Source organism: Lates calcarifer, linkage group LG12 (assembly GCF_001640805.2).
Source record: "Lates calcarifer isolate ASB-BC8 linkage group LG12, TLL_Latcal_v3, whole genome shotgun sequence".
Lineage (NCBI taxonomy): Eukaryota > Metazoa > Chordata > Actinopteri > Centropomidae > Lates > Lates calcarifer.
In genome coordinates, this window is record NC_066844.1 from 20,018,722 (window position 1) to 20,035,279 (window position 16,558).

The 16,558-nt window shown below is 38.5% G+C and overlaps 1 protein-coding gene across 1 annotated transcript; it reads right to left on the reverse strand.

Moving 5' to 3' along the window:
- Window positions 1-3,791: 3,791 nt before the first annotated feature.
- il10 (interleukin 10) lies at window positions 3,792-6,531 on the reverse strand. The gene is made up of 5 exons (XM_018686737.2): window positions 5,955-6,531; window positions 5,706-5,765; window positions 5,399-5,563; window positions 4,439-4,501; window positions 3,792-4,329 (listed from the first exon to the last, which is right to left on the reverse strand). Exons 1-5 carry the CDS (start codon window positions 6,117-6,119, stop codon window positions 4,219-4,221), a joined length of 564 nt encoding a protein of 187 aa, XP_018542253.1. The 5' UTR covers window positions 6,120-6,531; the 3' UTR covers window positions 3,792-4,218.
- Window positions 6,532-16,558: the final 10,027 nt, after the last annotated feature.

Below are 16,558 nucleotides of genomic sequence, written 5' to 3' on the forward strand. Positions count from 1 at the left end.
TGTAGAATATTATCATCATAAATGGTTGTCTTCTTGATTACATTTTCTACAAAGCAGTTAGATATTTAGTATTGCAAAGTCATGGTAATACAAAATTTCTACTTTTAATTATTTATGTAATGTATAATGACAACAGTAATATTATGAGTTGAAAATGAAAAATGATATTCCTTACAGTTGATATCAGTTATGCTATATATATATATATATATATATATATATATATATATATATATATATATGCCTAAATTTAAAAAAAAATTTAAATGACTTATAAATTAAAGTTATCTGCTTGTTTTGGATGTGTCCTGTCAGGAAAATTCACCTACTATTCTAAATGTTTAAGTAATACAAACACTATGAGTTTTACATATTACCTGCTCTGGGTTGTTGGCTGAGTTGTCCATTAATCAAATATCTTGATTAAATCTCTACACCATGGTTTGGAAAGGAAATAAATATAAAATGCAAATACCTTCTCCATGCTTGACCTCTGTCTCCACATACAGAGACTTTTTCAGCTCAGTTGTGTCTCCAGATATGACTCGAGTTGTCAGGTCGGCTTGGGATTTGTGGCTTTGACACGGAGTGTAGAGACTCAACTCGTGACAGATGTCTATCATCCTTGCTAGCTGGAATATACACATTTGCGTAGCAAAACAGCGTGGTGGCATTGACTCAACACGGACATTTGCCAACACTGGGGTGTTTAGAGCAGTTTCCCACCAGTGCACAAGGTTTTTTATTTTTATTCAGGTTCAGGTCAGTGGTTGGCTCTCAGCTTCCAGCTCTGAGTGTGATGAAACCTACAGTCATCTCTCTCAGTTGTGCATGTCTGTCAGGTAATTTAGAGAGGGTGTAAACGGGGCCTCAGGGGAGTCCCTCGTGGCAAGTGCTGTGGAGGTCCAACCCCTTTACCCTGCCCACAACAAACCTCAGGACACCCACCCACATGCTTTACAAAAGGAAGGAAGGCCCTGCACCTTTTAGCATTTTACACAGACCAGCTACAAACTGGTGACGAATGTCTTCGTCTGTGTGTGTCTTACCCCTTTACCTTAAAGACATATATGTATGTGTATGTGTATATATATATCTATATATACATACACACACATATATACATTTTCTGTGTCTCTCTCTCTCTCTCTCTCTCTCTCTCTCTCTCTCTCTATATATATATATATATATATATATATATATATTATATATATATATAAAAAAAAAAAAAAAAAAAAAAAAAAAAAAAAAAAAAAAATATATATATATATATATATATATACACATATATATATATAATATAGTGTGTATATGGTAGGTGTACCTTTTTGAGCTATTACTCAAGAATTTAACATCAGAGATTTTCCATTACCAAAGGAAGACAAGACTTTCATTTATTCACAAAAACAAGTGAGAAATTCATTTTTCTAGGTTGGAAACATAAACGTGTCAGTGTGGGGCCTCTGTATGTCATTGTTATGTACACCACTTTAAAGGTGCGGGGAAATACGGAGGCTGACGACCTCTCAGGTAAGGTGGTGACACACAGCACGCAGTTCTTTCAAGTGGCATGCCATCCTGATTCACACAAACACACATGCTCTCAGACAGAGCTGGTCGACCCTTTCCAGACAAGGTAGCAATAATGAGATGCCACGCATTACCTCAGTAAGACACCCACAGCTTAGTGTGAACCTCAGCAAGATCTTTAGGCATGATCAAATGGAAAGGCTTTTGCTGTCAGTTTTACATGTACAGCGGCATTTGCTAATCTTTCACATGTGCTGGAAATCCGATTGTCTTACTGTCAAGTGCAGCTCTGGGTACATGTGGTTCCTGTGGTTGCTTTGATTTTTTTTTTCTTCTGTTCGTTTCTTTGCTGATTATCTTAAAAACGTGCCTCTTCTTTTGTAGGAACACATTCTTCACTGTCTTCTAAGAAAAGTTGCAGTAGGAAATGTATACATATATATATTTAGCCTACACACTGAATAAAAATCATGCTCTACTGTTGTATACTAAGTTGCTCTGAAAGAGTGAAGGGGGTAAAAAAAATGTTCATCTTAGAGCATGTAGCTCTGAGTTGTACAGAAAAATAGCTCTAATTTATTGTCACTGAATAATTTTTCAGGTTATTTAATATTCTACATACACAACATAAATATACATAATATCTGTAGGTAAAAAATAACCTATAATGGACCTCTCATAAAGCAAATTAGCACCAAACAAAAGTGACAGTAAAAGTCTTTTTGTACAATTTTTGTCACATGCTTACTTAGATATGTAACCTAATATTGACTTATCCATATTCAGTACCCAGAATGCCATATGTTGCACAATAATATAGCTGACTTATTTTGAATGGTGACTTATGTTTATATTATTAGTGTTGTGAAATTAACTTTGTAATGCTTTGGTCAGAGCTTACACATGCCTTTTTCCAATGAAAGAGGCAAGAAGAGGGTGAGTGTTTTTGCATTCAACCTGAGCCTAAATATTCAGCAGCTCTTTACTCAAAAATAGAGCGAGAGATTGTCACTGCACTATGTTGTTATGTTTGCTATAAATGTATTATTTTGGGAGGGTATTGCATTTTTTTCTACAGTTGGGTGATCCAAAGAAAATCCTCATCCCATCCCAATGAACACCCGGGATATTTTAACATTTGAGGGAAAGTGGCATGACATGTTAAATCCATTTTAGATACTAAAATTAACTCTTTTTAACCATTAATTGTGATCATTCAAAACACTGACATTTTGAGTCAAACTTCCTCTGGCTGAGCTGCAAAAGACTCTGTAACAAAGCGTGCCAGTTTTGAATGGTGTATTAGTTAGCGTTAATACTAATGACGATGATTCACTCAGTTTTTTTTTTTCTCACCCTGCCTTGAAACCTTTGTTCTCTGAGCAAGAGGCATCCAGTCATTACATAACAGCCAGATATGATCGTTCTGAGTTGATAGACAGGCGATTCAAAACGTAAACACTTATTTTGAGGGCACATAAGTCTGAATCAACAATTATTTAAGAACTCTTAGAGTAGTGAACACAACACTGATTCATCCTTAAGGTAATCATTACTAACACTGGTCAAAAAATAAAGTGGCCATGCTCCATCAGACAAATGTTATGAATGATATCTTTGCATAAGGTACTGTCATTGCTGGAATGATACTATTCAGATCATCCCACACTGACTAAACAAGTGACTGTTGAATTGTCTTAGAGTAGTTTCAGTGCAGAAACTGAGTCAAGTCAGGAACCCGACCGACGCTTGTGTGACTTCGTTGTCAGAGTAATGCATGTACATACATTCAAATGTTATTACAAGATGCAGAGCGTGTTTGTGTGCCATTTTTGTTCAGAAGATTCTTTTATTACTCAGGTATCAGTGTGCAGTGGTGAAGCTTATGAAGTAAAACGCTGTTACTCCCTTTTGTTCAGTTACTCTGAAGAAGGTGACATATCATCACATACAAAAGTAATATATATGTAGTAATTATACTTTTTTAAATGTGGGTCTGCTCTATTTCAGCCCTGTGTTAGTTCTGTTCTATATGTGCGTCTCTGTGTGACTAAGTGAGATTGCTTTTGCATGTGTGTGTGAGTGCATGTGCAAGTGTGCATATGCCATGAGGGTGAGGCTGGCTAGTTACAGTTACGGTAAGTTAAGATACAGCAGGGCTTCTGCTGGTAAGTGATGTATATGGGTCACGTTTGAGGTTAGTGCATCAGCTTGTTGAGTTTACACTCAAGTAGTTCCCCACATGTAGACTCAGCACTGCAGGATGTGATGTACTCAGTGCTCTAGCAGTTACCCGCTCCTAATAAATGGCACATGACAGCAGCTGTATAACCATGTGAAATAAAATGAAGGGAGGCACTTGTTATAATTAAGTCATTTATTTGGCTTCAGCGATAAAAAACTAATAAATACAAAATACATAAAATAAATATAACAGCTTCATATGTAACACTTTTGGTTTCCATTTCACAACTGTAAATAGTCTTAAAAGGATGCTTGTCCCCAGGACAAAGTTAACAGGGGTCTCAGAACAACAAAGACAGTAAAGACAGACAGTAAAACCATCTGTCAATATTCAAACCACAAAAAATAATGGATTGAATGCAAAAGACTGCAAGAGTCAGTGACTGGTTTTTTGTTTTTTGTTCCTGAGATGAACAAATTCACATTTTCATTAGGGTCAAGTCTTCAGGCAGAGACCACTTGGTTTCTCTGTCGTTTAGAGGCCAGGTATGTCTCAATGTAGTTAAACAGCAGATCCAGTTCACCCATGGCCTTATATATACCTTTACTCTCCATCTGTGGGACAAACATGTTTGAGTTAATTAAAATCCTATGTGAAAATACAAGCATGCACATATGTATACTGGACATATTTCACCATTAAAGATTAAATCTTGGCACTCACCTGAGTGTAAGTAGAGTTTAGGGTTTTGATGTCAAAATGTTTCTTGCATGAGAAGTAGTTTCTCTGTAAGAAGAAGAACAGAGGAATGATGTTACCACAGGGGTTACCAGATTTCTTTAGATTGTCATGCCCTGAATTCACCACCCCAGAAAGCTCCCTCTCCAGTCCAGTGAGTAAAGGAGTAGTAGTAGTTATATGCAGCATAAGGAACTTGATGAGCAGCAGCATGCCTTCCCCCCTCTTCCCCTTTTGCAACAGCTGGATGATGCACAGTTATGCATGCTGCTGCTGCAGATTAGGAATCACTGAGTAATGCAATATTGTGATCTGTTCTGAGCCATCACTGAACTCTTCCCCTTTCTGTCAGAGTCAGCCATTTGCCTCATGTCAAAAAAGTGCTGGGAATGTTTTGACAGTTCTAAGAAGTAGTCCATATCAGGAAGGTGGTTTTGATGGTTTGGCTGTGGCACACATGGTCAAGTGACATGGTTAAGTGAGTGACAGCTGATCACGATCAAGATCACATGTTTTCCTGAAAAGCATGGCAGCTTGGTTGGTAAAGTATGAATGGACTATAGTATATTTTCTGAGCAATAATTCACCCTAATAGTCCACTTGTCCAATTGTAATCGTTAAGTACGGGCGAAATAGTGACTCGAAAATTATTTTTTGAACACCAACTCTCATATCTTGATCCTCCAGTACCAATATGTTACAGACTGGGACTTCACTCTTTAACTTTATCCACTTTAATTCTCACTAAGTATTCAACAATATCACAGCGATTCTGCACGAGAATAGCTTCTCTTCAGCAAGCAGTATTTGGACAAACGTGCAGCTGCACATTGCGCACTGGACGCTGCGTAAATGATATCGGAGCATCCAGCAGCGCGCAGTCGGCGCGTGGGTTATTTACATCTTTATTCTCCTGTAGGAGTAACACGTGTGTCTGGTACTCACACATTTGGTGACATCACTCTTGAGCTCGTCGAAGATCTGCTGTATGGACTCCATGTGAGGCATCAGGTCCCTGGTGTCCTCCGTTACTCCGGCTATGGCTGTGGGTAGCACCGTGCTCAGGTAAAAGTCCAATATGCTGTTCATCGCGTGGCAGGCAAACGGGCTCTGATTGGGGCGGAAGACACCAGCATGGTCATATGATGCCGTTTAACTCTTTACTGGTGTGTACGATGCTCGCCTTGTTGGTAATGTTAGGGACTGTTTAAGAGTGGCTTGATATTCGTGGGGTGTTTATAGCGAAACTTACTTTAAAAGAGTCTTCGACGGTCTGATCTAGCAGCGCTGTGTCCAAGTCATTGTTTGCTTCCTGCAAGCAGAAAAAAAGCTTAGTGAACTGAAAGACAAAGTCTGCAGCCGCAGAGGAAAACAAACAGAGGTGACAAAAATGCAGCATCACCTGGAGACTGATATGACACGTGTCCACAGGGAAACTTTACAAATGATGCTGCACAAACTGTCAAGGCGCTTGCATAGTAATCGCTGTGCTTTTACTCACATAGAAGTCTCTGATCTGTGAATAGTTCTCTCTGAGCCTCTTGAGCCTGACAGGGAACCCCTCCACAAAACGGCAGCACTGGTTGTTGCACATTGGACTGCACCAGACGGTGCTGAAGACAGACAGGAGAAGCAGGACGGACAGGAGGAGAGACCGAGGAGTCATGCTGGTTGACGATCTGCTGAGATCTTCTGGATGCAGAGAAGAGAAGAATGGGTCCTCAAGAGTGCAGATGCTGCTGGTTCGATGGACTCAGTCGTCGGAGAAAAATCTTCTTGTTGTGATCTTGCTCAAGACCCCAGAAAAGATAAGTTGCATATATCTGGGCTCATGTTGGGTCTTCATTTATAGAGAGAACAGGATTACTGAGGGAGGAGACTGACTGGAAGAGAAACGGTTAAAGAAGACATGCTTCATGCATGCGGGGGGGGGGATTTTTTTTTTAGCATCATACATTACATGGGTTACTCCTCCCATGAGATAGGCAGGCACTGATGATAATGATCAAGGAGGGAAAAATCTGACAAAGCACTTATGGAATTTTGATATGGCATCATTCTCCAATGTTATTATTACTTTATGCGCCCACACACACACACACACACACACACACACAGTTACTATTATTATTATTATCATCATATAATAATTATTATTATCTGTGTGTATCTGACGTCTGTACATATATATATATATATATATATATATATATATGTCTGTGTGTGTGTGTGTGTGTGTGTGTGTGTGTGTGTATGTATGTATTATGTATGTGTATGTATGTATATATATGTATGTGTATGTATATATATATATATATATATATATATATATATATATATATATATATATATATATATATATATAATAGTAGTGGTAGTACTTGTACAGTACAGTAGCATTGCCTTTATCCACTAAATGCACAGATATGGAATTTATATATAACTATAGGTGCAAAGATTTGTGTTTAAAATAAGTAAAACACATATGCAGTAAAACACATATATTACTCCATGCACTCTCACAATAACAGAGGAAATAGTGTCACTCAGATTGAGATGATATTAAATTGTGGTTTGACTTGATGACGCTGTGGAGTGTCTCTGTATGTGAGGCATACGTTATAAAGCCGACAAGAGCGAAGGGAGGTGGTATCTGGTTTTTTTTTTTTTTTTTTTTTTTGTAAGTAAGTGACAGGAATCACGGTATTCTATCTAGAGATTCCATTGTCTTCAGAGAGAAAATAGCTGATTAGGTTTCCATATCTTTAAAAAAGAAAAAAAGTTAAAACAAAGTATTTTGTAAAAGAGAAACCACATAGAGAAGTGATGTTTGTAGTAGTGGACGCATAAGTGGTATTTTCCCCTTAGTTTCTGTTGTGTGGAATGTCCACTTCCATCCATAGCACCTTGTTCTGTGCAGTTTATGTTGGGCAACACTGGCATTTTGAAAACTGTTGTAGGGAAAATCATTCCAAGTGATTCACAATCTTTGCAAATAAACTTCTGGACGATTTGTCATGGTCCAGGTTAAAGTTCATTTGAAGCTTGTCTCAATTCTGAGGATAACACTTAGCATTAATTAAATGAATAAAAGTAAAGGCATAATACACTGGGTACCACCCGGGCAATGCAGACAAATGTGGAAAACCAGTGCACCAGTACTAGAAGTGGAGGTTTAATAAAGGTTTTGAGTTTGTTCTTAGAAAGGCCCTGTAGTCACAACGCAGAAAACAGGGTGAGGAGGTTTGTTACGTTTCAGTATTGTTCACCAGAAAGCAGCATATACCTGTGATGCCTAATGAAAAACACTGTCTCTGCAGGTGCAAGAGATCTTTTTCTTTTTTGAAATGGAAGTACGTTGTCAGAATGAGAACCAATCAACTGTCCAATAACAACTTGGGGGTACAGCCACGGGTGGAGCTTAGTGGCAGCCATCACAGACAGCTTTTCACATTAAAGGACCAGTATGTAGAATTTAGTGACATCTAGCAGTGAGAACACAAATTCTAACCAACTCAATACCCATCCCCTCTCCCCTCCCTTTCAAACATGATATAGAGTCTACGGTAGCTGTCAGGTGACAAAATGGCATCAACTACCACATTGACGCATTCTTGAAGTGAAGAGTTTTCTTTATATAGCTATATTTAGATATTGTAACCAATCCCTCCTTTCTTCCTCTTCGTCTTCTTCATTTTCCACATGCAAGCCATGGTGTCAACGAAAAAAACACGAAAAGCCTTATACAGAGGCACTGTTTGGTTGGTGCCACTATTCTTTTCAGATTTAAGACTTCTCAGTCACAAATGTAAGCAAATGTAATACCAAATGTCAATATTAGTGTTCCTGCAGCCAGCCATTTTGTTTTCTGTCTTGTGATTTCATTGATAGTGTGTATTTCAGTTAATTTCTTTGTTTGATTTGTTTTTATTTAGCTGGATGCATGTGATTAACATGTATTCTAAAATGCCTGGATTTAGTTTGTGAAAAAGTCTTTTGCCAACTCAGAATTTCAAAAGTTATGACAGATTAGTGTGAGCATACTGAGCAAACGTGTCGCTAGAAATAGATTTTAGCTAGCTTTTTTGGTTTGTTTTTGTTTAGTTCTTATTGGTCAAAAGCAAAGAGGCTTATGAACATAAATTAGTGTAAGTCCAGTGCGATTTTTCATCTCCAGTTCTTCTTTATTTAACCATGTAAAAGTCCTGTTAAGGTTAAAACCTTTTTTACAAAAGAGACCTGGTCTCTTGGTGACTTGGGACTGAGAGAGGAAAGAGGCCAGAAAGAGGTTGCTGAATTAGTTCCTAGAGAATTCTGTGAATTGTGAAATCCATGTAACACTGGACAAAAAGAACTGCAACAATATGCAGAAAATGAGGTTACTGTACATGCACATGCAAACTGTAGCAGCTAAAAAAGACTGCTGATTTGTATACCAGTGGGTTAAAATAAAGTTGATAATTATTCTGTAAATTGCTCAAATGTATGTGAAAATTTGTATGTGAAATTCAGATGAGTCAGCAGTAAGCAGTTTATGGGAAACCCCTCTTACTTTGGTACTCAGTGTGTGTGTATGTGTTCCTATTCACTGCATTCAGCTTTGTGATTTCGTGATTTTGTGTGGTTGCAGACGCATTTTAGATACTTCTGCCCAGTCTGTTGGTATTTCAGTTGCGGCTCTGCTTATGTGTGTGCAAGAGAGATTTTGAGTCTGCTATTATGTCATATACTATTTTTCATAAAGTTACTGAAGAGTTTTGTCATACTCGTCCTGCAACACACAATTAAACCTAGTGTATCAGAAGTGACCAGAGAAACTGCTGAGTGAGAAAACCAACATCACACACTGTCAATGAGACAGCTGCCCACAGAAATAGGGTTTCATGACAGTGTTTCAGTGTGTTTAGTGTGTGTTTACTAATCCAGTTTAATTTATCTACATTTTTCAAGCTGTGTTTACATCTCTCTCTCATTTTATTGTTACCATCAAAATGTCAAATGAGTAAACTGAGACAGAAACTAGCGAATTTCAGTGAATGGCACTTTATAGAATCAGAATCAGATGAGTGTTTGATTCTCTTTTTGCTCTGTTGGCATATGCTTTTCTGAGTGACAGTGTCACTGAAACAATAATTAGATTAAATTTTTTACGTAATAATCCTGTGACTTAGAAAATGTGATGATCCTGTGGATTATTTGCATCAGCAAATTGTACACTTTAACCACAGGTAATTTGTCAGTGGTATTGCTTACTCTATTGCTCTGCCAGGAAACAGTGTCCCTTTCTCCATGTCCCGTTCACACTGCCTCCTCAAAACAGGGCCAAAGGCTGAATCAGTCATATTTTATCTTACACATTTCACTTTGTCCTCAATCTGTGACTAACTCTCAGCAGAACATTGTTTGATCTTGAGATGATCAGGTGTAAATGTGGTGAGGGTGTCTCTTTTTTCCTCCCTGCTCTTGCCCCCTTACCTACTAAACTCAGTTTCTGATGGCGTCACTAACCACTGCTCAGAATCTTAAGTCAGCGTTACCAGAGCATATTACCTGAAATCTGACTGATATCACATGAAGTTGGTTCAGCCCCAATCTTTGGAACATGAATCACAGTGGAATACCAGACTATGTTGAATTTAAACTACAGATTAACAAAAATTAATTGATTGATGTGGATGCACGTAGCTGTGAATCTTTGTGCACTACAGACCAAATAGGCTGCATAATCAAGTGTAGTTGTGCGTTTACATTTCCTCCACTTCATGTCACATTCTCTGTGTTTGTGCGTGCATACTGTCTGCATCGTGCAAATGTCACCTTTAGAGGAAATCTTAACTGTCTTACAAATAGATTCACCACATTCCTCTTTCACTTTCACACCGGTCGTCTGTTTGACGCTGTGTGTGCCTGTGTGTTTTTGTGTGTATTGCTGAATCCTTCAGAGGCCTGTTTCTGTTATTGTTTATGTTGAGTGGCTATTGTTAAGCTTTAGATTGTTTTAAAGCGCTACTTTTTTCTTAAGGTTATAAAGAAAAGAGGAAGCTATGAGAAATATATATGAGGTGTTCCAAGGTCATTACATCAGGGTGACACTGTCCCATTCAACCACGCACTACTCACTCACATGTCAATGAATGCTGTGACATGTTGTATGACAGCTGATTTCTAGGTAGGTGGATATTATGAGGACTATGCAGAACAAAAAAGGCAGCGTTCTCTGAGTTTCTTCAGTGTTTCCTGTGAATGATCTACAGAGACCCCTCTGGAGTTCATATGAATTCTTTAGTCATTTAACATTCCACACATCTGAACCATCATGGTTAATGTGAGCTGTATTCTGACGAATTGCCTATTTCATCCCGTGGGTCTTTGCAATCTCTGGTAGAGCTTTCAATATAAGTGTGGTGGAGTCTGGCAGTATTAAAATATGGCATGCAAATGTGACCTTAAATACCTACTAAAAAAGATAACACGAGACTTCCTCAGAGACTTTAATATTTCTGCTGCGCTGAGCCAGCAATGTTGGTTGAATGTATCTCTGTAACCTAAAACTAAAGTAGCCCTGAACTTCTGCTGTCCAAGTAACTTTGTGGGACAAGATGAAACTTTGAAGTTTCCTCTGTACAGAGCGTTCAGTTTGACCTGATCATTATTAGTAATGGCAGATATAATTAGCCTAAGCCTTTTAGAACAATAAGTGATGGATATGCTCCAGTGTGATGCTGTAAAAAGTATGACACTTTTATTCTAGAAACAGTTTTTATGTGTGTTTGGGTGCAAGTGCGTAAGCACATGCGTGCATATGGCCATTCGCAAATGTGCCTCTGATGGTGTTAACCGCACTTATGTAAGCACTCTGCACTGTGACAGCTCATATTTTCCAATAGCGTTTAAACCATCTGAACGCTCAATTAGTGAAAGTAAAAAATAACACTGTTTCTCAATGTAATTTGAATGGTGAATCACAGTTTCATTGTTTTATATATTGTAAAGCAAAGCAGAACCTGACGTGTGAAGATGGAACCCTCATGTCTGATCACCATGTTACTGCTGATCACCTGTACGGGATCAAAACACTGTGTCACTGATCTCCGCTAGAGGGTTATAATGCAGAGCAGTCTTAGTCTTATAATTACGCTTGCACCTGGTTTTCATGGTGTCTCTCTGGTAGAGTTTAGACTGTTCTCACTGATGATTTCAAATCAAGTCCTTAGAGGGTTGTCAGAGGTGTCCCCCAGGGATCAGCATTAGGCCACTTGCTATTTACCCTATGCATATGTAATATTTATTCTCTAACTGAACATTGCCATGTTCATTTCTATGCTGATGATGCCAGCCTGTTACCACTGGCTCTAATACAAACCACCTACTCCAGATGACAGACTGCTTTTGATGACAGTCTGCTTTTAATTTAAAGCCTGTTCTAGACATCTAAAGCTAAATGTATTCATTTCACAAGAGTGTGGAGCTCTGATGTTGGATGGGATGTGACATGTTGATCTCAGGGCTCCATTCCTGATTAAATAAAGCTCAAACACCAAATGTAACTTGTTTCAGATGAAAGGAAACACAGCAGTTACTCAAAGGTGGAAGGACAGAGTGATATTTCTAACTGCTGTCAAAATGAAACAAAAACAAAACAAAACAAAAACAGTTTAAGTTAAAAAATGTATTTAATTTACACAAGAGAATAGCAACAGAAGAACATAGCATAACATGGATTCCATGTTAAAAAAAACAAAAGTAAAGTGATACCAATAATACAGTAGTAGTAGTGATAGTAGCGATAATTACAGCAGTATTTGCAAAAGTAGCAATAATACTACAAGCAGTACTAGTAATTTCTAATTATAACAGCATGTGTTGAGCAGAGTTGTAGGAGCAGCAGGAGGCTTGTCATCACTGATCAGACTCTACAGCTCCAGAGGCAGAAATACCTGCAGAAAGTGACAGAAGAGGAGAGAGAGACGGAAGCGCACAACTCTAACATAAACATACTAAATAAATAAAAGTATAAATACAGAAATAATGAGAAATGCACAATGGCACAGTAGGTGCTACATGTAGTGACAGACTAAGAATGACATCTTTGCTCAGGGATGTTGAGTTTCTGTCTCATCATGAAAGTGATTCCCTCCAGCCACTCCAGCACACCATCCACAGCCTTCTGTGTTACCTGGTTTATTTGTGTGGCAGCTGCTCCACGTGAAGGAGAGGGAAATAGAGTGAGGGCACAGGATGACCTGTAAGAATAGGTTGAGTCAGAGTATGAGTGAAAAAAAAAAGATTTGTTATTTGCTTTATGTTGTTGCTGTGGGTAGGTTATTTAATGGAAGTTTAATTTCATATATTTGTCTGAGGAGTCACATAGTCACATCCTCTAAGCTGATATAATTGTTTATTTAATGTTTTCCCTTTACTCTGCTAAATGATTCAGCCATCAGCAATTTGTTACATGTTCATTTTATTATCAAACCATTACCAAATTCCCCCTTGTGAATAACATGTTCCACAGCCTCCTTTTAGATAAGTCTTAGCTCAAGGTTAATATAGGTTATTTAATATATTAAAAAGTTAATAGTTATTAACAGACTGAACATCAAACATTGGCCCTAACTGCTTAAAAATAAATAGCCTGCCATTAGAAAAGTAAATTAAATTGCTCCTGGAGCTTTTTTTTTTTAGCATCCTCTGCATTCCACTCTTTGAATGTGGGACATGGAAAAATGTGAATGTACAGTATAATGAGTATTTAATCATTTAATTTAATTTAATAAGTACACCATATACCTTTGTAAATGCAGAATGTGGGGAATTGTTCTTTGAGAATTCCCTCGAAACACAGCAGCAGGCGCAAGAAACAGCATGTGTGACCCTCCTCATGGGGCAATACAAAGGTCAAACTACACTAACTAGTATAGTCATATACTGTTTATGTAGCCTTGAGCAGTCTTAGCAGGTAAACATCTAAAACAAGTGAGGATGGAAAGCGCATTGTTATCACTACAAGGTATAGAGAGTTCACGCAACACACCCAGAAACTGACACTTGTACACAGGCAGCATGAAATGCACAGCAAGAGACTTTGTGAGTAGCTGCACGCCTTCTCCTCTTGTCCCATTTTGCAACATGAATGCAGTATTCTGATCTGTCCTGTGTGAGCCATCACTCTTCCCCTTTCTGTCACAGTCATTTGCCTCATGTCAAAATGTGCTGGGAAAGTTTTGACAGTTCTAAGAAGTAGTTCACATCGGAAGGGTGGTTTTGATGGTTTGGCTGAGGTGCACATGGTCAGTTTTAAGTGAGTGACAGCTGATCACATGTTTCCCTGAAAAGCATGGCTGCTTGGTTGGTAACATATGTCTCTTCTATGAGCCATCATTGGACTCTTCCCCTTCCTGTCACAGTCAGCCATTTGCCTCATGTCAAAATGTGCTGGGAATGTTTTCATTGTTCTTGGATGTAATCAATATCAGGAGGGTGGTGTTAGGGTGGCTGTGATAGTCATCAGATGACAAGAGTGACAACTAATGATTTGTATTCCTGAAAGGCACAACATTTGGGTGTTTTTTGTGTAAAAACAGAAACCAGCTTGTAAGTGCATTCAATGAGCAACATGTAGGTGTAGACACACAGCCCTTGCTCATAACCCATGTGTCCAAGTTTAACCTTTCCCTGCAATAATAAATAACTTGAACATTTCCTTCAAGTTTAAAACTATAGCAGGAATATTTAGGGTTAGCGTGTCATATTTTAAATGTCTGCACTTCACTTCGAGTGCATATGGAGCCTGCAGTGTTTTTTCTCCTGTTCTCTTATTTGTTTCTGAGGAATCGGTTAAAAGGCTTTAATACGTCATTATCATCAAGTTTTCATCCCTAATAAAGATGACTGCTGAGTGGGTTGACCACTTACTTGGAAATCTCCTCCTAACTGATAACACAGGTCAGCAGTCATCCTCTTTAGATGAGCTGGGTTAGTGCTGCATGTAAATATTACTCACATCAAGGTCTCTGAATTGTGAATAGTTCTTTCTGAGTTCCTTGAGCCTGACAGGGAACCCCTCCACAAAACGGCAGCACTGGTTGTTGGACACTGGACTGCAGACAGTGCTGAAGACAGACAGGAGAAGCAGGACGGACAGGAGGAGAGACCGAGGAGTCATGCTGGTTGACGATCTGCTGAGATCTTCTGGATGCAGAGAAGAGAAGAGTGGGTCCTCAAGACTGCAGATGCTGCTGGTTCGATGGACTAAGTGGTCGGAGATTGAATTTTCTGACAAAGAAAAATCTTCTTGTTGTGATCTTGCTCAAGACCCCAGAAAAGATAAGTTGCATATATCTGGGCTCATGTTGGGTCTTCATTTATAGAGAGAACAGGATTACTGAGGGAGGAGACTGACTGGAAGAGAAACAGTTAAAGAAGACATGCTTCATGCATGCGGGGGGGGGGAATTTTTTTTTAGCATCATACATTACATGGGTTACTCCTCCCATGAGATAGGCAGACACTGATGATAATGATCAAGGAGGGAAAAATCAGACAAAGCACGTATGGAATTGACTGGCACTGCTGGTAGAGAGAGGCTCTTTCAAGAAAAAGTTCCTCATTGGAGGTTTCATTATTTCACATTGTTGCAGTGTGGTTGTCACCACGTCTGCCTAAACTGCTGACCTTTCAGTTATTGCTTTTTTACTGTGTGTAATATTTCAAGTCTGCCACTCTGTATTATGTTTTATTTGTGATTGAAGTAACTTAAAATGTTGGGGTACTTTCCATATTGAGTAGTACTTTATAACTGTACTCCACTACATTTCAGAGGGAAATACTGGACTTTTTACTCTATTACATTTGTCTGACACCCATAGTCACTCTATATAACAAACTTATAAATGCAATCCATTGTTAAAGATTTTTTGGTTTGTTATCTCTTACAGACGTAGTGTCTAGTTGTGCGGGTAGACACATTTCAGAACACTTCAGTCTGTAAGTTGTCTGAGGCCCAAAGAGGTAAACGTATTTAATATTTAGTTTCAAAAAAGAAAATCCAGAAAAATAAATCCAAACTTGTGCTGCAGAACTTTGTTTTGTATTATTTCCTGCCCCATTAACCATCTCACAACGCCTCAGATTTATCTGGCAATGTCACTTTGGAGAGGTCTTGCAAACCAGTGGACTAAACTGTCTCCACCTCTAACAGTTACAGAGAGTAAAATGCAACTTGCGCGCAAGTACCTTTTGCTAATAATACCCACTGTACTTTTACTTAGGTAGGATTGTGAATGCAGGACTCCATTTATTGGAGTTTTGTTTTTTGTATTATTTTTTTTATAGTAGTATTGTTATACTGTATTTATGTAAGTAAAGGATCTCAGTCCTTCCTCTTTATATTCTTATTCCTCCTCTATTGATCCCATCTGTAATTCCTTTGTCGCAAGTTAGTAGCAGACAGTAGCACCGGAAACAGCAAAGAGAGAGAGAAAAGAGAGACAGTTTGATTTAGCCGTATCTTTCTAGTTTTAGTTTCATTTTTTAAAAATCCTATCTTATCATTCCTGGAAAGTGATAAAGTATGTTTTGTCAAATGGCAGGATGCTTAGTTAGTTAGTTTTGTTGATGACAAGACGATTTAATAGCTGTCGCTACATGCACTTGCAGAGCAACTCTTCGAGTGATTATGCAGAAAGTTTGAGGTTAAAAACCTTTGTGGTATTTCTGTTTCAGGTAATTGAAAATTGCAAGTCAGCAGTGTCTGAGAAAATGGTCAGCAGTGATGATATCATTGTCACTGTCAAAATGGCAACCAGTGAGCTACTTCCTCATCTTTGGGAAGAGGTAGTAGTCTACAGATGCCAAATCGGATGAACAGGTCAAATGAAGATGACTGCGGAAAGGCCGATGTCGTGCATTTTCTCAGACATCACTTGCAGTTGCAGTTTTCGGTTGCCTGAAACAGAAACACCACAAAGGTTATTAACTTCAATCTCTCTGCAGAATCACTCACAGAGTTGAAGTGTGTGTGCATGTAACTAGAGCTGTTAAATTCATCTCCGTTTACCTTAGGTCATGAACCTAAATCACTCTTGCTATATGACAGAGGATCGC